The sequence below is a fragment of the Triticum aestivum genome, chromosome 4A (assembly GCF_018294505.1).
Source record: "Triticum aestivum cultivar Chinese Spring chromosome 4A, IWGSC CS RefSeq v2.1, whole genome shotgun sequence".
NCBI classification, from domain to species: Eukaryota; Viridiplantae; Streptophyta; class Magnoliopsida; order Poales; family Poaceae; genus Triticum; species Triticum aestivum.
The window spans coordinates 663,800,216-663,826,980 of record NC_057803.1 but is presented as its reverse complement, the minus strand read 5'-3'; the positions used below and the strand labels follow the sequence as shown (position 1 = coordinate 663,826,980).

The 26,765-nt window shown below is 45.8% G+C and overlaps 1 protein-coding gene and 1 long non-coding RNA gene across 3 annotated transcripts in view; one reads left to right on the top strand and one right to left on the bottom strand.

The window, feature by feature from the left end:
- Positions 1–16,087: 16,087 nt before the first annotated feature.
- Positions 16,088–26,765, top strand: part of LOC123087959 (uncharacterized) — a 12,661-nt gene continuing 1,983 nt past the window's right edge. Inside the window, exons 1-2 of one of the 2 annotated variants that reach the window (XR_006441615.1) lie at positions 16,088–16,534; positions 24,466–26,748. This is a non-coding gene — a long non-coding RNA (uncharacterized lncRNA). The remainder of the gene's footprint in view (positions 16,535–24,465; positions 26,749–26,765) is intronic. The other variant, XR_006441616.1, reaches the window with a different exon arrangement.
- LOC123087958 (ABC transporter G family member 50) overlaps positions 22,546–26,765 on the bottom strand; it is a 13,337-nt gene continuing 9,117 nt past the window's right edge. The window contains exons 19-24 of the mRNA XM_044510073.1: positions 25,528–25,611; positions 24,928–25,061; positions 24,445–24,672; positions 24,178–24,349; positions 23,844–24,098; positions 22,546–23,013 (exon numbers count right to left, since the gene is read on the bottom strand). Coding sequence (XP_044366008.1) covers positions 22,747–23,013; positions 23,844–24,098; positions 24,178–24,349; positions 24,445–24,672; positions 24,928–25,061; positions 25,528–25,611 — 1,140 coding nt within the window. The 3' untranslated portion in view covers positions 22,546–22,746. The remainder of the gene's footprint in view (positions 23,014–23,843; positions 24,099–24,177; positions 24,350–24,444; positions 24,673–24,927; positions 25,062–25,527; positions 25,612–26,765) is intronic.

The following is a 26,765-nucleotide window of genomic DNA, read 5'->3' as shown; positions in this document are numbered from 1 at the left end:
TGCCAGTTCTTTGCCGTCAGCTGGCGGACGGCAAAGAGGCACTTTGCCGTCTGCTTGCAAAAAACAGACGGCAAAGAACTGACAGACGGAAAAGATGCCAGTTGCCATCAGCTAATTATTTGTCGTCTGCCAGCAGATGGCAAAGAATCTTTACCATGTGCTGGCGGACGGCAAAGAGGTGGGGCTATCTCTTTTTTTGCGGGTACAAAGAAAATCGTTGACCCCCACCTCCTCTCTTTGTCTCCCCTCTCTCCGCACGGCCCCCACCTCCTCTCTCTCTCCCCTCTCTCTCTCCCGCTCGTCTCTCCCTCTCCCTCGCGCGAGCACCTACGGCGGCCGATTTCGGCGAGCTCCGACGGGATTCGACGCCGCCCAGCACACCCACGTGACCCCCTCGCCCCGCTCCTCCATCCCCTCTGACCAGATCTGACTCGCGCGTCCTCCAGCGACCACGCGTGACCCTCCCCTACGGCTAGGGTTTCGGCCACCACATCGCCGGCGTGGCTCCGGTGTTGCTCCGGTGACTCAGGTGAGTCTCTTCACTCCTCCTCGTCACATCCATCCCTCTCTTTCTCACCGTGTCGCATCGCGTCTCCTCTCCCTCACAGATCCATCACGTTGGGAAGCCATGGACCGGAAGGAAGCCATGGACGGGAAGGACGCCGTGGAGGACGCAGCTCCACCACTGCCCCAACGCCATCCAGGTCCGCCCCTTCTCCTCTGCTCCCCTCTTGGATTTCTTCTTTTCCTGCCTTGCACCCGTCCACTCAAGTTCTAAACCAAACAAGAAAAATTATCAATCTTGTTTTTGCTGCATATGCAATAATGGTTGAGGAGGACTCAGTTGTTCACTTCTATAATTGTGCCATAAATCGGTTTACTCTGCTTGAGGGCTGCCGTGGTTAGCTCGATTTGATAGGGTCCTTACTACATATGCTGGAGGGATTTAACTTGACTTGTTAATAATGAGTGTCAATCAATCAAACACGAGGAAACTATAAATGCTTACTATTTCGTATAGTGATTGTTGTGTTGTGTATAGGTAAAACTTGTGTTGTCCTTATCTACTTCGGAGGCATCATCATGTGTTGTCAATTTAGTTTCTGCCATGGTTTTGTTTTGGTCCTGCTTATGCCAAATCGATCATTCATTGCTTCTGAACACTCTACCTTTAATCTTTGCTTCTGTAAAACCGGCCTTTCTTCTATTGAATGGAGTGTTTGGTTGCTATGCGGGAAAAGTAGCTCATTCATCGCTGATTTGGCATGTGCAACCAAAGTGGACGGACCGCATTTAGGTCCGGTCGCCGTGAGGATCCTCTGGCGGTGCTGGATGTGCCGTGGCGCAGTGGTGCCCCCGGGTGGCGCCTCCGTGCTGTGGTGCCCCTGGTTGGCGCCTCCATGCCCGTGCTCTCACTGGCGCCGCCGTTGTGGTGCTCTCTGGCAAGCTCCGGCTTGTTGTGGTGGCGTTGGTTGTGATGCTGGTCACACCATAGTGATGGTGTGGCTGCATCCTGCTTCGGCTACAACTCCTTTTGGTGAGCTTCTCCTTGCTCCCCTCCTGGTCTCTCTAATGCATAGCTCTTGATCTTGTTGGATGTGAGGCTCTATTAGCTGTGGTTAGCTACTATAGATGAGCATCAACTTGTATTGGAGCTCTCTTTGATGGATTCTTGTTGTGTCAGGGTTTTGGTCAGTGACCATTTATGTGTGTTTGTGAAGTATATATACTCCTGTACTGCTCTGTTCTATGTAGTTGATCCTGGAGTTGTTACTTTGGTCAGTTACTTTACTCATGAACGGATACTCACTTGTTCTTAGTTATTTTACTTCTAATACTGATATGAACAGATGCCACTTGGTTTGGCTATTCCTATTTGTCTCTTTCTAATAGCCTATGAACAGATACTATACTTGGTTTTGGCTGTTACTTTCCTAGTTTTCTACTGATAAGACAGATACTACATCTGATTTGGGCAGTGATGCTGGTCTGAGCCCCCCTCTCTTAGGCTTAATTTACATGTGACTATCCCTGTGCTGTGATGAACTAGCCCTGGCACTTCCAGGCTGTCTGAGCACATAATCCCTCAAGTATACCTTGAGGTCTTCTGTAGCTCTCCTTAATAGTTATCTCTTCTAAGCTGCTGGTGGTTGGATGTGTTGGGACTTGGTCTGGTTGGCTGGTTGTGATGTATATCTCCTCCTGGAGCTTTGTTTTTGGCGTTGCACAGTGACATGTACCTATTGTCACTAGACAAAACTGATTGTGGTGATGAAGTCTAATCTTTGGTTTTAATCACTAGTTTTTAGTTGGCTTAATTCCTGGAGCTAGTACTGATAGTGGTCTTTGTGTTGGCATTTAACTTACTGCTAATTGTGGTGGCTTCTTGATTGGGTCCTTGGCTGGTTCTCTTCTTTGGCTCTTTGGTATTGGTTTACTCTATTTGGCTTTCTAATTAAGATCACTTTGAAAATCAGGATCTTAACTAAGATTATCTTGATCTCAAGTACTTGCTCCTACAACATTGCATTTCACCAAGTGAAATGCTACATTTCTACTCCTAACCCATCCTCTCTTTTTAGTGTTTTTGTTATGCAGGTTGGAAGAAAAGAAGAAGATCCAGAGAAGATCTTAGTAATAAGATAGTTTTTAGGAAAATAGATATTTAGTTTTAGATCATTCCTTGTAATATTTGTTGGATATGTGTTCATGGATATGTGTTGGATATATATGTGTTCATGACTATATATTGGTAACATGTGTTGGATATGTGTTGGATATATATGTGTTCATGAGTATTGGTAATATGTGTTGGATATGCTATATTGGTCATACATATAGTCTGTGTTTGATTGTGTTTGATTTTCTGTGAAAATGAATTGATATAAGAAGAAACAGAATTAATGCCTATTTGGTCTCTTTGCCATCTGCCAACAGATGGCAAAGAGCCTGCAGCCTTTGTCGTCTGCCAGCAGATGGCAAAGAGCCGTGCCCTTTGCCGTCTGCCAGCAGATGGTAAAGAGTCGTGCCCTTTGCCGTCCGCCACTGACGGCAAAGGCCTCTTTGCCGTCCGCTGCAAAAAACAGACGGCAAAGAAGGCCTTTGCCGACCCTGTCTTTGCCGTTGCTGTTTGTCGTCCGCCATCCTAGCCTTTGCCGTCTGCCATGGCTGATGGCAAAGTACCAGATTCCTGTAGTGTAAATAATTGTCATTTGGTGTTTGCGTTGAGCATAGACATGATTGGATTATGTTTATCGCAATACGGTTATTCATTTAAGGAGAACAATGGTTACTCTGTTTATTTGAATAATACCTTCAATGGTCTTGCACCTAAAATGAATGGTTTATTGAATCTCGATCGTAGTGATACACATGTTCATGTCAAAAGATATAAGATAGTAATGATATAGTGCCACCTACTTGTGGCACTGCCATTTGAGTCATATTGGTATATACGCATGAAGAAACTCCATGCAGATGGACTGTTTGGACTCACTTGATTTTGAATCACTTGAGACATGCAAATCATACCACATGGGCAAGATGACTGAAAGCCTCGTTTTCAGTAAAATGGAACAAGAAAGCAACTTGTTGGAAGTAATACATTTTGATGTGTGCAGTCAAATGAGTGCCGAGGCACGCAGTGGATATCGTTATGTTCTTCACAGATGATTTGAGTAGATACTGAGTATATTTACTTGATGAAACACAAGTCTGAATTATTGAATGGTTCAAGTAATTTCAGAGTGAAGTTGAAGATCGTCATGACAAGAGGATAAAATGTCTATGATATGATCATAGAGATGAATATCTGAGTTGCGAGTTTGATACACAATTGAGACATTGTGAAAATTGTTTCACAACTAACACCGCCTGGAACACCATAGTGTGATGGTGTGTCCGAACATCATAGATGCACCTTATTGGATATGGGGCATACCATGATGTCTCTTATCGAATTACCACTATCGTTCATGGGTTAGGCATTAGAGACAACCACATTCACTTTAAATAGGGCACCACGTAATTCCGTTGAGATGACACCGTATGAACTATGGTTTAGAGAAACCTTAGCTGTCGTTTCTTGAAAGTTTGGAGCTGCGGCGCTTATGTGAAAAAAAAGGTTTCATCCTGATAAGCTCGAACCCAAAGCGGATAAATACATCTTCATAGGACACCCAAAACAGTTGGGTATACCTCATATTTCAGATCCGGAAGCAAAAGTGATTGTTTCTAGTAACGGGTCCTTTCTCGAGGAAAAGTTTCTCCCGAAAGAATTGAGTGGGAGGATGGTGGAGACTTGATATGGTTATTGAACCATCACTACAACTAGTGTGTAGCAGGGCACAGGAAGTTGTTCCTGTGGCACCTACACCAATTGAAGTGGAAGCTGATGATAGTGATCATGAAGCCTCGGATCAAGTCACTGCCGAACCTCGTAGGACAACAAGGACGCGTACTTCTTCGGAGTGGTATGGTAATCCTGTCTTGGAGGTCATGTTGCTAGACAACAATGAACCTACGAGCTATGGAGAAGAGATGGTGGGCCCGGATTCCGACAAATGGCTCGAGGCCATAAAATCCTAGAGAAGATGCATGTATAAAACAAAGTGTAGACTTTGGAAGAACTACTTGATGGTCATAAGGCTGTTGGGTACAGATGGATTTTAAAAGGGAAGACAGACAATGATGGTAAGTGTCACCATTAACAAAGGTCGACTTGTCGCTGAGATGTTTTCCGACAAGTTCAAAGAGTTGACTACGATGAGACTTTCTCACTCGTATTGATGCTGAGATTCTGTCAGAATTATATTAGCAGCTACTGCATTATTTATGAAATCTTGCAGATAGGATATCAAAATATAGTTTCCTCGACGATTTTCTTGTGGAAAGGTTGTATCTGATACAACCAGAAGGTTTTGACAATCCTAAAAGATGCTAACAAGTATGCAAAGCTCCAGCAATCCTTCTAAGGACTGGAGTAAGCATCTCGGAGTTGGAATATATGCTTTGATGAGATGATCAAAGATTTTGGATTTATACAAAGTTTATGAGAAACTTGTATTTCCAAAGAAGTGAGTGGGAGCACTATATAGAATTTTTGATGAGTATATGTTGTTGACGTATTGTTGATCAGAAATGATATAGAATTTCTAGAAAGCATATAGGGTATTTGAAAAGGTGTTTTTCAATGGAAAATCTGGATTTAAGCTACTTGAACATTGAGCATCAAGATCTATAAGGATAGATCAAAAACGCTCAATAATACTTTCAAATGAATACATGCCGTGACAAGATTTTGAAGAAGTTTAAAATAGATCGACGAAGAAGGAGTTCTTGGTTGTGTTATAAGGTGTGAGTATTGAGTAAGACTTAAGACATGACCTCGGCAAAAGAGAGAGAATGGACGAAGGTCGTCCCCTATGCTTCAGACATAGGCTCTACAGTATGCTATGCTGTGTACCGCACCTGAAGTGTGCCTTGCCATGAGTCAGTCAAGGGGTACAAGAATGATCCAGGAATGGATAACAAGACAGCGGTCAAACATATCCTTAGTAACTAGTGGACTAAGGAATTTTCCCGATTATGGAGGTGGTAAAAGAGTTCGTCGTAAAGGGTTACACCGATGCGAACTTTGACACTAATCTGGATTATTCTGAGTAGTAAACCGAAATCATATAGTAGAACAGTTATTTGGAATAGCTCCAAATAGAGCGTGGTAGCTGCATCTAGGAGATGACATAGAGATTAGTAAAGCACACACGGATTTGAAAGCACTACTAGGGAAAAGCCTAGCAGCAGCGCGGGTTTTGGCCCTCTCAGTAGCGCGGGTACCGGCGCTACTAATAAGGCGCTACAGCTAACGTATAGCAGTAGCGCCTGTTGACCCACGCTACTGCTACTGATGAATAGCTGTAGCGCTCTTTGGAAAACGGCACTACTGATATTATCTGCGGCGCTTTTCAGCAGGAAGCGCTACTAGTAAGTCGGCGCTACTGCTAAATTTCGCCCCCTCGCTACTACTAGTTTTATTAGTTTTTTTCTTGCATATTTGTTTTTTATTTGTTTTGTATTTGAATAGGCTTTATATAATAATCTTTAGCATATCATCCACATACAAATGTAATCATAGCATATACATACAATTAGTCTCATCAAATCATGTCATCATCATAATCATCATCCAACACAAAGTGGTCTCTCGTCATCAATCTCGAAAATAGCGATACAAGTCTCGATTACTTGCAAATACATCGTCATCCATCTAAACAATGATATACGCGAGAATAGCTATCACTTTGAGTACATGAGTTCGTATCCCTCTCTCGCATTAGCGTGAACCTAAACTAAGTACTGCGTGTCGCTCGGAAACCGAAAACCGGTACACCTGGGCCTGACACTCCAGCCACTTGTCATATATATACTCCTAGCGTACCACTTCTTCGCCATCTATGATCTATGCACCTGCATCATCACATGAGTCGATGATATGCAACATATATAGTTGAGCAACAGAAAGAGACAGACTTGGCAAAAATAGAAACAACATATCATAAGCATAAATAACAAAGTTCATCATACCCAAAATGACCTAACTAGAGTGATTTTCGCTAGTCGAGGAGGAGGACGGTTTAATTACATCACAAATAAAGTTTCACCATGCATAACTCAAAGTTTTGTCATAAAAAAAAGTATGAACTAAACGGACACATTGTCATATATCGACAATCACTCCATCATGTCGTGCCATCCATCCATGTCAGGGAGATAGTCATCGAGCTTAGTGAAAGGCTTCATGTCGAGACGCTGAGAGGCTATCCATGTTCGGACGTCTTCCCGCGACATTTGTCCTTCTGCATGGAACATCCCTGTTTTTCTGACGACCTCATTCATGATGATTTGGGCAAGTTCGCGCTGGATGTTATAGAACTCAGCTCGAAGTCGATGATCCTCGATATCTCCTATGTCCTTTGCCCATTGCAGAATATGGGCATCGCCAGATCTAGGTGCCATGTGAAGGTTCTGGTGATCCCGTCTATACTCCAGCATGTGGTGTAGGACATAGAATCCATCATTAAGAGAATTGTTCGGTTGCTGGATGCAGCAGAAGTCGGTCTTATGGCTGAAGGCGGCCCTGTCGCCCTTTCTCTTCTTGTCCCTAACCTCTCCACCCCTTGCTTGGTAGTAAAACATAGCACTGTCGAGAACATCTTTGATGTGGGTGTAATCCTTTTTGTGAATGTTCTTCGACGAGTCCAAGTAAAGAGCGTGGAAGAATCGGGGGTAGAGGATGATGAGGACGGCGCGCCCGCCGCTGCGCAAAATAAGTACACCTCAAATTAATTAGCCTCCACCGTGCAAATGAATTATTGAAATCGAAGGAAGGATAGCAGCGCGGATGACTTACACGGGATGATAAGGCACGAGAATCGCCTCCTTGTCCTTATTGGCGAGCATGAAACTAACGATGTAATCCCTCGCGTATTCACGCTGCTCTGCACAGACTCCCAAGAAGCCCTCATGCATGTAGTACGGGTCAGCGACACATATATGACGTATCTGCTGAACCCCAATGATGTAGTTCATGTGCAAGGCATAAAGGCGGACAAACGTAAAATCCAGCTTCTTCACGTGAAACATGTCGAATATGTAATCGAATCGGAGGAAGAACTTATCCGCGGGGAAGCCGTCGACGTACGACATTTGCCGCGGAACGTTAACCACGTAGAGTGGGTATCCTGGATCTTTCGAGGCGATGAGGCCTTTCTCTACCCGCAGCACATCGTCATGAAGTCTCCTTAGATCGCCGAATCTGGCCCGTAGCGCTGTTTCAGGTAGGATTGGTCGACCGGGGATATGCCATTTATCAGCATCGGGGATATCTACACGGTCCTGAAGCCGAGGCTGCTGAGGCGGCTGGATCATAGAATCAGCTTTTTTGCCTTTCCTCGCCCTCTTCCTAGGCTTATTTACCACCGGATGGTCGTCAATAATACGTTGAGACGGTAATTCAGGCACCGACTCATGATGCTCAAACCCTGAGGAGGCGCCAGTATAGACATACTGTTCAGCGCCATCGTCATCCTCATCCTCATCCATGGCGACGCCATCAGCGACTAATGGAGCCACCTGCTTACCCCGTCCGCTATCACCCAACCCGACACTCGATGCTAATTGGGTAGGTGGGGTGTTGATGTTCATACCTTGCTGAGGCTGCGTGCTCGTGGGTGTGCTCCCGGCCGCCTCCAGACGAAGCAGACTCTTTGGCCACAACAGGACCCACCCATTGCAACAATCACCAAGCCGCCGCGGGGTCTCGTCGTCATCCCCCACTAGTATTAGAGGAGGCAAATTCTCATGGCCCGGTTTGACACTGGCCACAGAAACCTTGAAGACGTTCGGGGGGATCAACCGGCTATGGAACAATGGTTCCTTCGGCTCCATTATCGTCCCCTTCCCCACGTCCACCTTTTGTTCACCGATGGTGTACAATATGGTGCACGGGGTTTCGTCGGCCCGCAAAGAAAAGTCTGCGACGTGAGACATCCGAAAGGCAACGAAAACGGGAGATTATACATTTATATTGAAGGGGGCCGGTGTGGCAGATACCGTGAGGGCGTCGAGCTCAGCCAAAGAGGAGGCACCACCGAGCACGTCCGGTGCGGGAGCCGGTGCGTGAGCCGGTGCGGGAGCAGGTGCGGGAGCCGGTGCGGGAGCAGGTGCGGCCAAGAAGTCAGCAAGGGGAAAGTCCTCTGCATTTTTTTCTGGATTTTGCCTTGTCCAAGTGTAAACGCCCGTCACCAAGGAAGTAGATATATCTGCACTCGCCTGTTTTGCGGCAGCTATCGCTGTTGCGACTGTCTGAGATGATTTCTTCTCGACCGCAATCTCAACCTTCTTGTCGATGCTTTCTTCAGTTAACCTCCGTCTTTCCTTTTTCTCCTCCGTGGTCTCACGGTAGTACTTCTTCCACGTGGCACCGTCTCCGACACCGTGCACGCGTCCATACGACGGTCGAGTATCCACCGGTTGTTGTTTCAATATGTTCAACGCCCGGTTGAATGGAGTGTCCCACTTGGGCCTCGCCAATGCCTCAGACGGCGAGTCGCTTTCGGCCGCAATCCGGTGCTGCTCTCTCTGCAAAAGGCACAAGGATCGTTTACAAATATGACTAACGTGTGCAGTCGAATTGATCAGAAACTAAAATTACCAGCAGCCTCATGAACTCCGTAATGACCGGTGTTGTCTCGTAAACCTTCTTCACTGGGCCCCAATGGTGCCGGGCCCTCAGGACGTCACGCTCCTGCGGGACGGTGAAATCCGCCAAGGGGTCTGGGATGCCCAAACTCGCGGCTTCCGCGTCCTCCTTGGCCCATTTGGACCTCTTTCCACCGTAACCACGGCTTCCGAGGTGGTGGGTCCCAATGTTCCTCTTTTGAAGCCCCTTCATGTACTTAGACTTTTCTTTGGCAGCTTCGGCCTCGCAAGCCTCCTTGAATATTTGAAACTGCTCTTCCGTGATTGTCGGACTATCCTTTACAATCTCGGAGTAGGGTTCCCCGTCGTTGATCTTTGCTTTCACTCGATTTTTCCAGGCGGCCAACGCATTGCTAAACTTGGTCATGGCGTGTTTGTTTATCTTCTTCATTGCCGGGTCCTTGTCTGGATCTTCATAATACTTCTCATTCCGGCCCGGGAACAAGAATATCTGGTGAAACTTCTTTAGGAGGGAGCTCCTCATATTTTCTATCTTCTTTAGATTCTCATCATTGATGGTGGCGGTTGTCCGTATGATGTAGCCTATTTGATTGCCGTAGCACGCGCGCGCTTCCTCGGGCACCTTTGGCTCAAAATTGCCGTTGTCCACCGCCGTGACCACCAGTCTAGTAGTCCTGAGTTTGTTAGGAACCCGTTGCCTCTTTGCTTTCGGTTCTACACCGGCTCCGCTCCCGAGGCAGCACCGGTCTCAGCGCCGGTCTCGATGCCGGTCTGAATCTCAGAGCCGGTCTCAGTCTCAACACCGGTCTACGTGTCGGTCTCAGCACCGGTCTGCGTGTCGGTCTCAGTCCCCGATGCCACCGGTGGGCCTAGCAACAACATCTGTTGATCGTCGGTAAGGCTAAAAAATTCGTCTGCCGCCCGGTAGGCGTCGTCGCAATCACCAGAACCCTGTCCTTCATCGTTGCTAGCCATGTTTCCTATGATTAAATCTAGTCAATTAATTCTAGACCTAATAAAATGAATAATGACATAAAAAAGGACTATTGTTTTGCAGGAATGTTGACTCCTTCCCGGTGCGGCAAATCTCGGGCACTCGATATGTCCTAGTTTGTAGCACAAGTCATGCCGAAATTCACGGGAAATTTCGGCATGACCTTTGCTAAAAAATGGACAAATCGAGAACCTGAAATTTGCCGGAACAAAAATGAATCAACATTCCGGCAAAACATAGGCCACTCAGCATCATTCCCTGGAAACAACAAAGCCACTTGGGCACAATCGAACAACTTCAATGAAAAGATATAACATGACCACTTCAATGAAAAATAAAATTTGCCTAAATTCTTTTCCTTGAAAAATAGTGGTCTTTTCAAAAATCAAAAACCTTTGCCAATCTACTTAACCTAGCTTGTTAATCCAACGAACCTAATTAACCTACCTATTTAACCTAGTTAGTTAATCTAGTTTACCTAGATAATTAACCCTAATTAAACTAGTTAACGCAGCTAGTTCTCTGTCAAATCCTAAAATAAATTTTTGCACTAATTAACCTGGTTAATTAACCTAATTAAACTAGTTAACCTGACTAGTTCTCTGTCAAAGCCCTAACTAAGTTTTTGCACTAACCTAGATAATTAACCTAATTAAACTAGTTAACCTAACTACTTCTCTGTCAAAGCCCTAACTAAATTTTTGCCCTAACCTAGATAATTAACCTAATTAAACTGGCTAACCTATGCATGAGAGAGAGAGGAGGGGTGGGGGCTTGCAGATGATGGCTCCGATGGTGGCGACGGAGGCAGTGGTGGCGAGGGAGGCAGGGGCGTCTCCGGTGACGGCGAGGGAGGCAGGGGCGTCTCCGGTGACGGCAAGGGAGGCAGGGGCGTCTCCGGTGACGGCGAGGAAGGTGGCGTCGACGGCGGCTCCGGTGGCGTTGACGGCGCACGGCTCTGGTGGCGTCGACGTCGGCGGCGAAGTGGGGCGACGGTGAATCGGGGAGACGGCGGCGCGCGGGGTGGGTTGAGGGATTTGGGGGAGAAGTGGCCGAGGGGAAACGGTTTTTTGGTTAAGTCAAACTTAGCGGTAGCGCGTTTCGCAAAACGTGCTATCGCTAAGATAGCTATAGCGGTTTTTGCAAAACGCGCTGCTGCTATAGCTATGTAAATTTCTTCCTTTTTTAATTTCCTTTTCTGTTTCTATAGCGGGGGTCTAGGACACGCGCTGCAGCTACGTTAGCTATAGCGCCTCTTACAAACACACGCTGCTGCTATGCCTTCCTCTGATTTTTCGCTTTTTCGTTTATTTTGCTTTACATTTTATTTTTTCCTTTCTCCTTTTTCTATTTCTTTCATTTTCATTTACTTTTCTATTTGTTTTTCATCTTATTTTATTTCCATTAGTAGTAGCGCTCTTCCCTGGAAACGCGCTGCTAATTATGCCCTAGCGGTAGCGCGTTTCTTCTAAACCCGCTACTGCTATGCGTAGCCTATCATTCTGCCAATGGGAATATTAGTAGTAGCGCTTTCACATCTACCAGCTCTACTGCTAAGTTTGTATCTGTAGCGCGGTTTCTCTTAAATCGCTACTGCTATATAGCACTAGCGCGCTTTTTTGACCCGCGCTGTTGCTAAATTTATGTGTATAAGGTTTTCCCTAGTAGTGAAGATTCAGACCCATTGACTAATAACCTCTCTCACAAGCGAGATATGATCAAACCCCATGGGTGTTGAATTCATTACAATCACACAGTGATGTGAACTAGATTATTGACTCTAGTGCAAGTGGGAGACTGTTGGAAATATGCCCTAGAGGCAATAATAAAATGGTTATTATTGTATTTCCTTGTTCATGATAATTGTCTATTGTTCATGCTATAATTCTATTAACTGGAAACCGTAATACATGTGTGAATACATAGACCACAACATGTCCCTAGTAAGCCTCTAGTTGACTAGCTCGTTGATCAACAGATGGTCATGGTTTCCTAACCATGGACATTGGATGTCATTGATAACGGGATCACATCATTAGGAGAATGATGTGATGGACGAGACCCAATCCTAAGCATAGCACAAGATTGTGTAGTTTGTTTGCTAAAGCTTTTCTAATGTCAAGTATCATTTCCTTAGACCATGAGATTGTGTAACTCCCTGATACCGTAGGAGTGCTTTGGGTGTACCAAACGTCACAACGTAACTGGGTGGCTATAAAGGTGCACTACGGGTATCTCTGAAAGTGTCTGTTGGGTTGGCACGAATCGAGACTGGGATTTGTCACTCCGTATGACAGAGAGGTATCTCTGGGCCCACTTGGTAATGCATCATCATAATGAGCTCAATGTGACTAAGTAGTTAGTCACGGGATCATGCATTATGGAACGAGTAAAGTGACTTGCCGGTAACGAGATTGAACAAGGTATTGGGATACCAACGATCGAATCTCGGGCAAGTAACATACCGATTGACAAAGGGAATTGCATACGGGATTGCTTGAATCCTTGACATCGTGGTTCATCCGATGAGATCATCGTGGAACATGTGGGAGCCAACATGGGTATCCAGATCCCGTTGTTGGTTATTGACCGGAGAACGTCTCGGTCATGTCTGCATGGTTCCCGAACCCGTAGGGTCTACACACTTAAGGTTCGGTGACGCTAGAGTTGTTATGGGAAATAGTATGTGGTTACCGAAGGTTGTTCGGAGTCCCGGATGAGATCCCGGACATGATGAGGAGCTCCGAAATGGTCCGGAGGTGAAGATCGGTATATTGAATGAAGGGTATTGGAGTCTGGAATTGTTCTGGGGGTACCAGGTGATGACCAGCGTGTCCAAAAGGGGTTTCGGAGGCCCCGGCAAGCGTTGGGGGGCCTTATAGGCCAAGGGGAGAGGGCACATCAGCCCACTAAGGGGCTGAGCGCCCCTCCTACCCCATCTCACGTAACCAGGAGAGGTGGGGGCGCCACCCCTAGGGCAGCCGCCCCTCCCGGCTTTGGGGGCAAGTTTCCTAGGGGGTGGGGGCGCCCAAACCCATCTAGGGTTTCCCCTGTGGCCGTCGCCCCTCCCCTAGGGAACCCTAGGGCGCCTCCCCCTCCTCCCTTCCCCCTATATATAGTGAGGGAGAGAGAGGGCAGCCGCACCCTTCCCCTGGCGCAACCCTCTCTCTCCCCCAACACCTCCTCTTCCTCTGTAGTGCTTGGCGAAGCCCTGCCGTAGAACCACGAGCTCCATCACCACCACGCCGTCGTGCTGTCGGAGTTCTCCCTCAACTTCTCCTCTCCCCTTGCTGGATCAAGAAGGAGGAGACGTCCCCGGGTTGTACGTGTGTTGAACGCAGAAGCGCCATTGTTTGGTGCTTAGATCGGAATCAACCGCGATCTGAATCGCTACGAGTACGACTCCTTCATCCGCGTTCTTGTAACGCTTCCGCATCGCGATCTTCAAAGGTATGAAGATGTACTCCCCTCTCTCTCGTTGCTAGTCTCTCCATAGATTGATCTTGGTGATGCGTAGAAAATTTTAAATTTCTGCTACGATCCCCAACAGATTCCTCGTCCAATGATAAGGAGGAGATCTTGGCTGCCTTGTTGGTCCATCACCACCTTAATAGCCAGCGGTCGTTGTTCCGTGGCACCTTTCGACGTTGAATCGCAAACAAGAGAGCGGCCATTTTCTTCTTTGGAAGGACTACTTTGACACAACCAACACGTTGTTTAAACATCAGAAATTCCGGCGGCGTTTCCGTATGAGTAGGCATCTTTTCGACCGTATCAGAGAGGGGGTGGTCGGATACTATAACTATTGGGAGTGCAAAGAGGATGCCCTTTTAAAGTCGGCTTCTCATCTTACCATAATTGCACTGCAGCCATCCGGATGCTTGCATACGGAGTGCCCGGTGATCTCACTGATGAGTACGTCTATATGAGCGAGTCTACATGCCTAGACTCCATATACAAGTTCTGCAAGGCTCACATATGTACAAGTTATTTTTTCCGCACGCTAGCTTTGCCGAAAAACAGGAGGATATGTGTTTACGCTCAAAAGTGGCACGATTATAAAGAGTAGCTTGAAGCTATGTCAAGATTAACTCAAACTTATTATTGAAAGTCACCATGGGATGGCTCTTTTTGAGAAGATCAACATGGATATGAAGATGGTCTAAAACGAAATTTGGATGCAAAAGTTATGACAAGTTCAGAGATGCTCATGTTGACACCAGATTAAAGAATGGCTTGAAACCCAATTAAGATTGCCTCAGATGGAAAAAGTTTCAACATTAAAGTTGTGCATCTCGTTGAAGCGGTTGATTTTGATATTAAAAACATCTCAAACGAAGTTCGTATGCAAAAGTTAGAGCCAAAAATGTGCGTCTATATCAGGATGGCCGGGCACTCCGGGAATAATCATCCAGGTTTTGGATTTCTCCGAGGATGGCCGGACACTCTGGGGATGTTCATCCGGGTTTTGGATTTCTCTGTTGTATACTTTGGAAAACAGTAGAAAACCCCCTCGAGATGGCTTATGATAAAAAAAACGTTCAACATGAAAGTTGTTCGTCTCATCGAAACGGTCAAGATTGCTTTTGGGTCCGTTTCCATCCGAGGTCCTTTACTACCACAAACGTGACCCGCAAGGTGCAGCCAGGTTGTAAACCGAACAGTTTTGGAAAGTTCGGATTCCGATGGACCCAAACTAGAGTTTTGAACGTGAATTCTAACATTTCCTTGCGCAGGAAGTCCATCCGCCTCTTATATACCTAAGGGATGACGGCCGATTGAACAACACACAATCGAACAAATCATCTACTAGTTTTTATCTGTTATCTTTTCTTCTTCCTCGTTCCTCGTTATTTGTTCTTCTTGTTGCAGAGCGGCGAACCTCGACACCCTAAGAGCGATCAGGTCGACCTAGGGCAGCCCATAGCCACCGCGCACCCTGACGGGGTCCTCCCGGGCATGTGGGGTTTCGGGTCCTCGAAAGCACCCGCCGGATTGCCTGCGTACCGCGCTTTCGGCCGGTTCTCCTTTGACGTGAGCTGCGGTGCATCACCCCGGCGTCGAGGGTACACGGTGATGTGTTCGTGTGCGAACATCTCAGTGGACCACTATTGTGAAGACAATTCCCAACCCTGTCGGAGAGAAGAGGAAAAGATTTGCCCAAGAGCAAGAGAGTGCTAGGAAGGACGTCGAGCGTGCCATTGGTGTTTTGCAATATCGATGGGGCATCATTCGGTATCCTACTAGGACTTGGAGCACCAAGAAGCTGTGGGAGGTGATGACTGTTTGTGTGATCATGCACAATATGATCGTAGAAGATGAGCGCCCGAAACATATCTACGATCAAGAGTTTCAGTTTCAGGGTGAGAATGTTGTGCCTGAGCATGGAGGAGCGGCAACGTTTGAACAGTTCACCCAATTTAATCATGAAATGCGTGATTGGGAAGCTCACATGCAGCTGCAAAATGATTTGATTGATCATACGTGGGCTCATGTTGGGAACCAATAGATGTATCTTTTTTTCACATGTATTTTAGACAATTTAGTTTTTATTTGGCTTGTAAAAGTATGTGAAACTATTATTTAATTATGAAATTATGCTATTTTTTTATATGTTTGCTTCCAAAATAATGCAAAATGTGTGCATATTTATTGAAAAGGGACGGCAAGCCGGCCACGCCGACAAATATAGGTCGGCGGTTGGACACACTGCCGACCAAAATGATAAAAAATGCAAACACCGACGGATGGCTGATCTAAACAAACAAAATGCGGACAAAATCACCGTCGGTTGGGGTTGGCGCGTTGGAGTTGCTCTTTGCTGAGACAAATTCATCACGTGGCATTATGATTTTGCCATTGGCCTCAAATCTTTGCCGTAGGTTGACGCAAAGTGTCAAACTTGGCCCACCCGTCAGTTCCACTTGCTGACCTCCAGTCCTCCACCATGAATCGGGGATCCCCAATCTCGTGCCCCCGGAGCTCCCTCCCGGCGCCGCCGCCTCTTGCATCGGTGATCCCCAATCTCGTGCCTCCAGAGCTCCCTCCCAGCGCCGCTGCCTCTTGCCCTGCGCCCTCCCCTTCTCACTGTCTGATTCAGACGGGGAAGCACGGCTGCGTGAAGGAGGTCTGGATCTGACGCCCTGTGATCTCGCCGTCCCTGCCCGACAAGCAGCGGTGGCCGTCCCCATTCTCCGCAGCGGCCCGTCTGCCTCCCAGATCCGGCCGGTGCTGCCTGTCCACCGCGGCCAGACCAAGAAGACCGACCATGGGGCATTTGGAGAGGACGGGAAGCAAAAGGGTGGAAGGAGGACCAGTCAGGTACGCCAGGGCCATTTAGCCTTATATTGTTTGCTAGGTATTAATTATTTCAGAAGGTACCTTATATTGTTGCTTCAGTGCCTCTTCGATTCAAATGATTTTCATAGGATTTTCGGTGGATTACAATCCTTCAAATTTTTCATATGCCGGTGGTTTCATTCGTAGTATTGAATCCTATTGGGATTTTTCCTACATTCCATAGAAAATCTATCTAGCATCCACTCCAACTACATTCCACAGAAAATCTATCCAGCGTCCAATCCAATCTCTTGAAAAATATCATTTGTTTTTCCTGAGATGCAACCATACAAACTCAAATCCTGTAGGATTCAAATGGGCATGACATTCCAATCCTGTGTTTTTGCTATTTCTGCATTTTTACAATTCTGCAAATCAAAGAGGCCGCAACTGTGCAGTTTATAGAAAATGAAGTGTACGAGCAAACCCATGATTCGCAATTCAGATGCGAGGCTTGTTATTTTGTACTCGTGAAAAGTAAGTACATTCTTAATTGGGATTCAGTTTATAACAGAAAGTGGATCGAAAACCGCATAAGCAACAAAGGAAAAAAAAGAAGAGTGGAATGGGTGCCCATGACAAGGCATAGTCCAGCTGGCGCATGCAAAGGTCACCACCACGAGTCACAAATAGATGTAGGGCGCTGTCGAAGGGTATCACAATACCAAGACCTTGCAAGTATCCCCACAATGTGATGTAGGAGCAAACACAATCAATGAGTGCCATTGATATGACTACAAGTTTTGCTACATGGGCATGATACTGGATCAATACAAGCTGTGAGACCACCGATAGGCATGAACCTTGACTGGAGCTCCCCCACATGCGACAACCGGAACAACTTGCAAGGTGGGGTCGCTACCACATAGAGAACATGAAGCTCAAGGCAACAAACTATTCACCATGGGAGAGATTTGAGATTGCACAACAACGAAGTGTCAACTTTGAAGGCACCAGATGATGGATAGGGGGAGTGTACGGATGGTGGCACGGGTGACACCAAAGTGTACCACTGGACCACAATTATAGCCACCAACATGGTATGAGAACCCATGACATGGCAAGGGCAGGGCCAACAAGATGAAGCCTTCAAGAAGGGGAACAACGTCCACAAAGGATGTCATCATTGAGCTTTGGCCTGGAGCACACACCGAGGAGTTGTATCTCCAAGACCACGCCTCCCAGGAGTGTTACAATGCTAGAAAGCACCGCCATGGTTGCCTGAAATGAGATCGAGCACAGTGTTTTCCAGGAGCACACACCACGATTCAGACCCAAACGCACCACCAAGACACTCCATAGCACCAAGGGGTAGCCTTGGTAGAGCAAATCCACGCTGCACATCTTGAAGACCACTCCATGGAGGTATATGGGTTGACGCTACGGTGGTTGGCTCATACATAGGTCAACAGGGTTTTCTCTCGAAGCATGTATTAGATCCATCCTGACATGCCGAGGAGCCAAGCCTGAAGCACTCGCAACCTTGATTCAGGGGTTCAGGGCCACCCTAAGCCGAAGGTGGAGAGGATGGCATGGATAGCTGCAACACGCCGTGGGCCTCAGAGCGGGAGGTTGAGCGGAGAGTCGGAGTGCGTCCAACCTATGTTGGACTATGATGAGAGAGGTCGTGGTTTGACGAGTAGGCTCCACACCCAACCCCACACCGGAGCCCATGTGAGGCATCAACCGCCGGAGCCAAGGCCACGCGACGTAGATCGATGTCGTAGGATGGGGGCATCCATCCAAGGAGAGGGTGGAAGGGAGGAGAGGGGGAAAGCGGGGTGTGGGGTGCATCACTGCCATCGCCACCCCTGGTTGCAGGTGAAAATGACGGTGTACGTGTGCACTTTTTTGCTAGCGGCAGGGAGGCTAAGATTCCTTCGTATGATCATTTATGCTTCTTTCTAGATAGAAATTTTAAATTCTCCCATAAAAGAATTTGCCCTAAATGTTCGATGATCCAAAAAGAAACCTTAGAAAAACTCAAAAGATGCTGTGGGCACCATGTTATGAATAACACTTGCATTGATAAATGGGGCATTAGGGCATTATCTAGTGTAGAAAGGGACACATTATTTGGGCCATTTATATCCCTAGCGGAAGAGCTTGAGTTTGCGTTTACTATGGCCAAGTTCATGATTTGGAGAAGGAAAACCTTGCATCGAGGGTTTGGGCAATTGGGAGAAATAGCGCAGTCCGTTTCTTTTTAGTACAGGCGGTCGCTTATCTCGTGTGACTGTATATTAAATCATTGGGCAACATCATGAAAGAAAAGGAGAGATGTACAATTTGAGTCTTGTCTTTAATCATGTCTACATCAACAAAACAAGCCCATGTGGCGTCGTTAGGGCCTCAACCAAACCGTTTCACGTATAAGCCTGTAGGGGTGTTAATTGTCCGAACAAAAGATCCGGGAAAAAATGTTTATTACTGTATAGTTTAGGGGGTTAAATAGATCTAACCATGTTATGAACATAAACATAGGTAAAAAGCATGCGTAAAACATAGAACAAGAGAAGCCCATAAAAGGTTGAAAACTCTTAGAGCATCTCTACCAGATGATGCAAAATGGGGCAACTGCCTAAAAAACCGTTTTATGGCATTTGGACCCAAAATGGTGCTCCAGCAGATGCCCTATCCCTATATTGTGCTGGAATTTTTTGGGGCAGTCCTCTTGTTCTCGAAATATACAACAATTGCGCAGTTGCCGCAAAACAAAAACCTCAGCCGCGCTTAGCTCGACCGCCGCGTGAACCCCCCTAGCCGCTTCCTCTGCCTTGCCGACGACGCTATCGAATACAGCCACCACCGCCACCGGAACCACCACCCCTTTTGTCGAATCGGCTGCTGCACCACCACGTTCTCCAAATCATCCGCCACACCACGCCATTTGGCCGCCACTGCCGCCAGATCCACCACCCTCATTCGTCTCAGCCGTCGACCACCGCCATCGCCGAGCTGAAGATGTTGCGCCGCGACGCCAAGCCGAGGAGCAGCATGGTCTTCCACTGCGTTTGGGTTTGTAGTCCCATGGCTACGCTGTCGATATCTTGTGCGATGGGATGCAACACTGGCTCAGGACCTTCAAGACAACAAAGCTCGCTGCGCGCATGTATGACGCCGTGGCCGCTGGCCAAAGTCGGAGCACACTTTCCCGAGTCATGAGCGAGAGGTGGCGGAGTTCATCGCTCCTGAATTGGGGATTGTGTTTCACGAGGAGAAGATGGCTGCCTCATCATGGTGCAGCAGACCGCCCATGAGAGTGATGTGGTGGCTATGGCGAGGTTCGCCGTGGAAAATCCGCACCTTGTGCAGGTGGAATATGAATTCTTTGCCAGTAGGGATGTGCAATGCAAGAAGGTTCTCAAGGAGGAGGATGAGGCTGGCCCCTCACGGGTGATCAAGCTTGAGTTGGACGACGACAAAGCCGACGATATTGACTTGAGACCTCTATCGTAGTAGTGATGATGAATATTGTATCTATCTTAGTACTGTTAGTTTAACTTTGAACAGTTAGAAGTTTGAAAATGTCGAAATATGCAATAATGTTGCCCTACTATGGCAGAAATTTTTCCGGTGACCTATTTTACATCGTCTGCTATGGTAGAATCTTTTTTGGTGCCTTAAAACCTACTCTTTAGTGCCCTATTATTATATGTCATCCGTTGGAGATGCTCTTAGGCCAACTCCACCGCACGACCCCATCCTATCCGGCCCCGTCCGTTTGGGGTAAAAGGGACAAATCGGGCGACCCAACGCGCGGGAGCAAACGGACTTTTGTCCGTTTTGTGTCCGCTTTCGACCCATTCCCGGCCCAAGTTTGTGCCGATTTTGGGGTGAAACGGACATTGCGCGGACGGGCGGGACGCACACGCTTGTCCGCCCCTGGCCCGCCTGTCGGTGACAGAAAGCAAACTCTCCCGCGCCCCCTTTGCTGCCATTTCCCCCCAAAAGCCCCCCGCACAAAGCTCTAGGGGACGTACTGACGTACTATCGACAACTCATGTTGATATGCCTAACAACTACATCCACCATGAGACTCGATGCCAAGAATAATTTCTTTTGTGCCAATCAACTCATAGCCGATTTTTTGAACTAATGTGTTATAATTGTATTGTCCCCTGCATTGCCTTCCAGCAATCCCCAACCCTCGTGTGATCTTCCAGGCGTCATGGGCGAAACCACCTAACAGCAGCCCTCCACGTCCCATACCTTCTCACCATTGTCGGAGGACACTGACAGGGCTCCTCGCATGACGTTTTTCCATCAGGTCCATTGGAAGGACGACCCTTTCCCCCGTCAATGATGGCGCCTCTCGGTACAGAGGTCCATGTGACGCATCATCGTGGTCGCGACCACCTTCTTTGCGGTGCAACAGCTTGTCGTGGATTAGTGGAACGACGACTCTTCCTCGACAGCGGATCCCGCCGATGTTGGGGCATGGCATGCTCTTCTCTTGCAACAAGGCATGCGGCACCTTAGCCATGAATCTTGGCTTTATATCTGGACGCCATAGGCCTAGGGGTCTGTGGACTTGGTGGTCTCCTTCACTAGTGGTCATGTTGGCGGCAGTGGTGGGCATGGTAGGTGGCTAGGTTCGATTTGGGGAAGGAGGGATGGGTCTGTCCGCGAAAGCTAGGCTTCGCTCGGTCGAAGCCAATGACGGTGGCGCCTGCGGATGTCGTTCCCTTGCTGAAGGTGTCTAGATGCAGTCCTTGGCTCCTCTCTCAGAATGCTTTAGCGGAAACCCTAGGTTCCGGTTTGCCCAGATCGAATGATGGCGGTGCTCGGCGTCTATGTTCCTCCTTGTGGGCATTATATTGGAGCTTGGCCTGGTTGGCGAGTCCGTGGTTGGTTGTGATTTCACTGGTTGCTTGCGTGATGGCGGGTGGCGGTGATCATCGCTATGTTGCGGCATGGCTGCGGTGGTGCACGGTTGCAGTGCCGACGATGCTGGCTGGCAGATCATGCATGTTCACCGGAGTTTGTGGCGGCTTACTGCAGCCCTAGCTGTGTTGTGGCAACTAGTGGTGTATTGTGGGGGCCATTAGCCATTCCCAGATTTACTAATGGCAATCACTTGCATCGAAGGCATGGGATTGCTGGAGCATCTCCTACATGGGACTTTCGCGGTATCGACTCCTCTTGCCAGTTTGATTTGCGACCAATGTCACGTGATGTGACATATTATTGGCCTCGTAGAAGAAAAGCTACCCATGAAAAAACTCATGGAGAGGCAAAGAGAAGCCTCACACCAAGAAAGGGGCTAGGAATACCCGGTCGTCCGGGCTTGGCGCTGGCACGATCTGCTCCCGCAGCGGTGAACACTAGTGAACTTCCATTTGCTTCAGGAAGAAGCAGTAGTCGGCGAGCTTTGTCAGTTGATCCTGTGTCGACGATGTTATGTCGCCGACGAAGTGACCCATTTCCCTTTTGTGTCGTTGGCGGCGCCCTTGCTAGTGGCACCCTTCTTGCTGGTAGCACCCTTGGTGGTTGCGCTGCCTCCTCTCCTTCGGCTTGAACCTCTGCGCGCCATCGGGTGTGTCTGGCTTCAACTTGTCTAATAGAGGGAGGGGAGAAAAGCTTGATGCGAGCAGCTTTGTTTGCAAAGGCGGAGTGAGCACACGAGCAAGACGAAGATGGGCGAAAGTGAGAGAAGTGTACCATTCCATGCTGCTGTTCCCGTTTTATATAGCTCAAAGGAAATCCAAATGGCGCCCCGCGCGCCGTGATGTGTGGCCAAGTTTCTCTTTAGAAACCACCCACCACTCACACACCTTGCGCGGATACTAAGGCATGATGATGACGGTGCGGGAATCCAAGTTAGCTTTTTGTTATCTGTGCTTAGGCCCGCTTTGAATCGTCGGTTCATTCAGTTAGGTTCTCATTTTCCTGTTGATGCATTCAGTAATCTAAGGCATAACACAATTGCAAAATCCTCTTCAAAGCAGGTTACATGAATTGTAACCATCAAATTCTTCTGAACGGTGAAACAAAAAGATTACAACTCACAATCATACTTAGCACAATCAAGTTATTGTACACAATTACTTATTCACGAGGTTTACCCATCAGATTTGAGAAAAATAGCCACCCAATCAGCTCTGATTCTGCATTTCGCAGTTGGAAAAAAGGCAAGTAGCTATATCTCTTAACATGTACAGATTCATGTCTGTTGGAATGTCAGAACTTGCTTACCTCTTCTGGAAATTAAGTTTCTCAATGGACAACGAAAACAAGATTATCAACACAAAAGGAAAGGCAACGAGGACAGTTGCTACTATGCTCAACTTGTCTTGATGAAACCCAAAATAGTCATTCAAGAAGATTGAAACTGATTTAGTTTCTCCAAATGCTTTCACCTCTTTTTCTATGTTTCCGTATTGTGATGTCAAGAGGGCATTGAGTGCCCAAGATGTAGGAGTGAGATAGTAGAGCCAAGTCCACCACTTTGGGATTTGCTGCAACGTGAATTGAAAATGCATATTAGTGCTTTCCTCTATTCAGGATTCTTCCCTAACAATTGAACAGAACATGATTATTCTATTGAACAATGCTGGAATAATTATCAATTTCCAACATAGAAAATAGAAATGAAAGTATTAATGATGAAACTGAAGATGGTATGTCTGTAACTATTATGATGTTAAACTAACATTGGAGTGGTTCTGTGTATCGTCATCCAGTGATGCCTTATAGTTGCGGTTGGTCCTTGTATTGTTTTGACATATTACTACTTAAATATTCCCAAAACTAAGATCTATCAGGAGGATAGATCGGTTGATCGACCACAAAAATTAAGCAATCAGTAAAATTGAGGATCTGGGGCAGAAGGAAAAAAAGGTGTCATGGTGGGGAAGTTGCAAAGGTGAATATTGACAAAAAAAAGATAAAGAAATGTTTACCAGGATAAAAACCCTAAAACCTAATTTGATACCTTTGTAAGGCAGAATGCATTAATAGGATGCCTATAAGGGTAACCTAGATCTAGTACAATAGGAGACTTCTTTTTTTTTGCGGGGGAATAGGAGACTTCTACACGAACATGAACTCTGGAATAAAGTAAAGCCCAAAAGCCCATAATGCCCTATTAGACCTTTATTAGTTCCATAATATTATTACTTAATTACACTACAAAATCTCGTCAATTACAATTTCTCATTTAGGTTGTTATTTTATTAGTTGGTATATATTCAAGGTGGGCAGCCATATTTTTGCTAACAAAAAGAAGTGCCAGTTACATCTTGGAGAGTCTAAAAGTTTACGATATTGGGAGGAGATAAAGACTTACAGGTGCAGGTAAAATAAATCCTGAGAATAGTGTTTGCATGGTGTTGAAAAATGAAGCCAGTATGGTAGCTACTTGAACATTGGGGGTTATTGAAACAAGAAGCAACCCAACATAAACATAGGAGAGAATTGAACAAAATGTAGTGTAGAAGAACCATAGGAATTTGTGTGCTGTCCAATAATAACCAGTTGACGGATAGACAATTAACGTATACAGTACCACTTGGATAAATACATAGGGTATCTCAATGAAAGCCTGTAAAAGGTGAATAAATATGAGCATCAGCGTCAATGTATATTTTACTTCTCTTACAAGCTTGTGATCATTTTCTGACCTGTGCGAATGAATATGACCAAGATGAATACATTCCTGCAAATTTCTCACGATACATTACAATACGCTCAGTCGTACTGAATGGTATGATTGTCTGATCATTATAAGCGCCTATGGTTGTGAAACCCAAATACATTGCACCAAAAACACTGAGCATGTCCTGCTCGTTGTTTCTTAGAAGAGATAAGAGAAAGTTAGAATAATTTTGCAATGAGTCTGTGAAGTCAACTGATGTGCAATGTTGTGGATAACAAAGTAGTGGACTTACAATACTTTTGCATGCTTCCAGAACAATACTCCGTAGATCAGGGCAGATATGACAGTCATCATAATGCGCCTCAAGTTATACTGAGGACTTCTCCAGTAAGTTATGTTTTGTTTCCACAAGCAAGCTTTAAGTTGAATCCAGCCATTCTGTGCAAAACTATGGGAGAAGCGTAGATTTTCTGAATTTGGTAATGGGATACTTAGCTGCTCCACTAGATCTTCAGCTTCTCTGCAGAAAAGTAACTTTAATTCTTCGAAACTTCAAATGGAGGTATTTTGTTTGGCTAAAATTTTTGCTACTCCCTCCGTTCACTTTTATAAGTCGTTTCAGACAAGTAAAATTAAGCTGTTTTGCACAATGTCTGAAATATCTACAAAGCCTTATAAAAGTGAGCAGAGGGAGTAGATGAATTTTATTTTGCTTAAGCTATTCATATATGTTGTCTTTTGCTCGATATTCTAACTAAATCCACAAGATATGTACCTATGCAGTGACGACTCTTCATACAAAATTGCAAAGTCCATGTTGTGTTGAACCTCCATTGATGTCGATGTTACATCCATCATCCAGGTAGCTGGATTGCAGTTACTCTTTATTTTTGGGACTCCAGAAATTTTCTATCAAGTGGACAAGCAAAAATCAATCTATTAGAATCAAAGGACACATGTCACAAATATGGCAGAGCCATGCCACAACCGTGCTTCCTCTCTGAAAACACCGAAACACATACATAGATATGCAAACAAAGTTCTTCAGTATGTTTTTAGTTTCCCTTGCCAATCTGCACGTTTATTATCACATTTGCTTTTAAGTTCAACATGTGAAATGCATATGATCACATCAAAATTTTGATTAACCTATATATTTCATGTGAATTGTTAGCCAAGTTACATATTGAACACAAATGACTGCTATAGTTGACTTAAGTGTTTTGGCCATGGCATGTTGAACATTTGAGCACTGGTTTTGGGGTTTGTAACTTTGGAACTCTCACGTTTAATGTCCCAATTCCAGAAAAAACAGGGAAAATGAATAATCAAGAAAAGGCAGATACATTTGTGGAAATATGTTCAAGAAACTTGCCTCAAAGTACTCAATCACTTTGCAGGAGCGCTCTCCTATTGGTCCATTGTAGATTGTTTTCCCACCGGTTTTCATTAATATGAGCTGCAAGAAAATTTACCACATGCATTATAGGCAACTTTTGACTACAACTAGCCCTGTAATAAAGAAAATATATACCCTTTTGTTATTGTATAAACAGAGAAGTAGCAAATATAAACTGTCCGTAGTCACGTCGATTTGTGATAAACATATAGATCTGAGATTTTACGGATTTCCTATACTATACCAATTTCTATTTGTTACACTATTTCCGCTCACGTACCGTATTAATGGGCGAACAACCCAACCCTTGGAACCACCTACAGCTATGTGGTATGGGTCAGCAACGACCCCAGTCGAATTATTTGGGCCTACTCATTTTATTAATCAAAGAGATACGACTTTGGGCTAAGGAATTCATTATAGGAATGTTTCTGATAGAAATGGTTTGCTTTTGCACATTCAGGAAACCAAAAAATATTCTATTCGGTGACTTTGCAGTATAAGCCCTCAAAATTGTTTTAGTTCTGTATTCAAGCCCAGTAAGTCCAAATTTTGGCGATGCGATGACAAATTTGTGTCAGTGTGGACACTTAGTTCAAATAAGAGATAAAAATTAACTGACATTGAACACATAGACGTTCAAATAATTAAGAGATCAAAACATGTCATTGTATGTTTATACTTTATTCTTCATGCGGACTGATATAGTGGGGTTGTTTTTATACCCAAAGTCCAAATGTTTAAGGTAAGAAAAGTTCTCCCGAAACAGAAAATTGATGGTAGATGCTCCCTCTGTCACAAAATGTAAGGCGTTTTTTGACACTATGATAATGTCAAAAAGCGTCTTATATTTTTACACAGAGGGAGTAGTAAATACTCCGAAGGGGAGCCTTGGCGCAGTGGTAAAGCTGCTGCCTTGGTTCAAGTCCTGGAAACAGCCTCTTACAGAAATGTAGGGAAAGGCTGCGTACTATAGATCCAAAGTGGTCGGACCCTTTCACGGAACCTGCGCAGGGCTGCCTTAGGGAGTAGTTGTTAAGCATCTTACTATAATTTAGATCCAATCCTACTTAGCTCAAATCAATGTTTATATCTCTATTATTCAAAGGGTCAAAAAATGTCTTACATTTTGAGACAGAGGGAGTAGCAAATACTCCCTCCGTTCTTAAATACAAGTCTTTGTAGGGATTTCATCAGGTGGACTACATACGGAG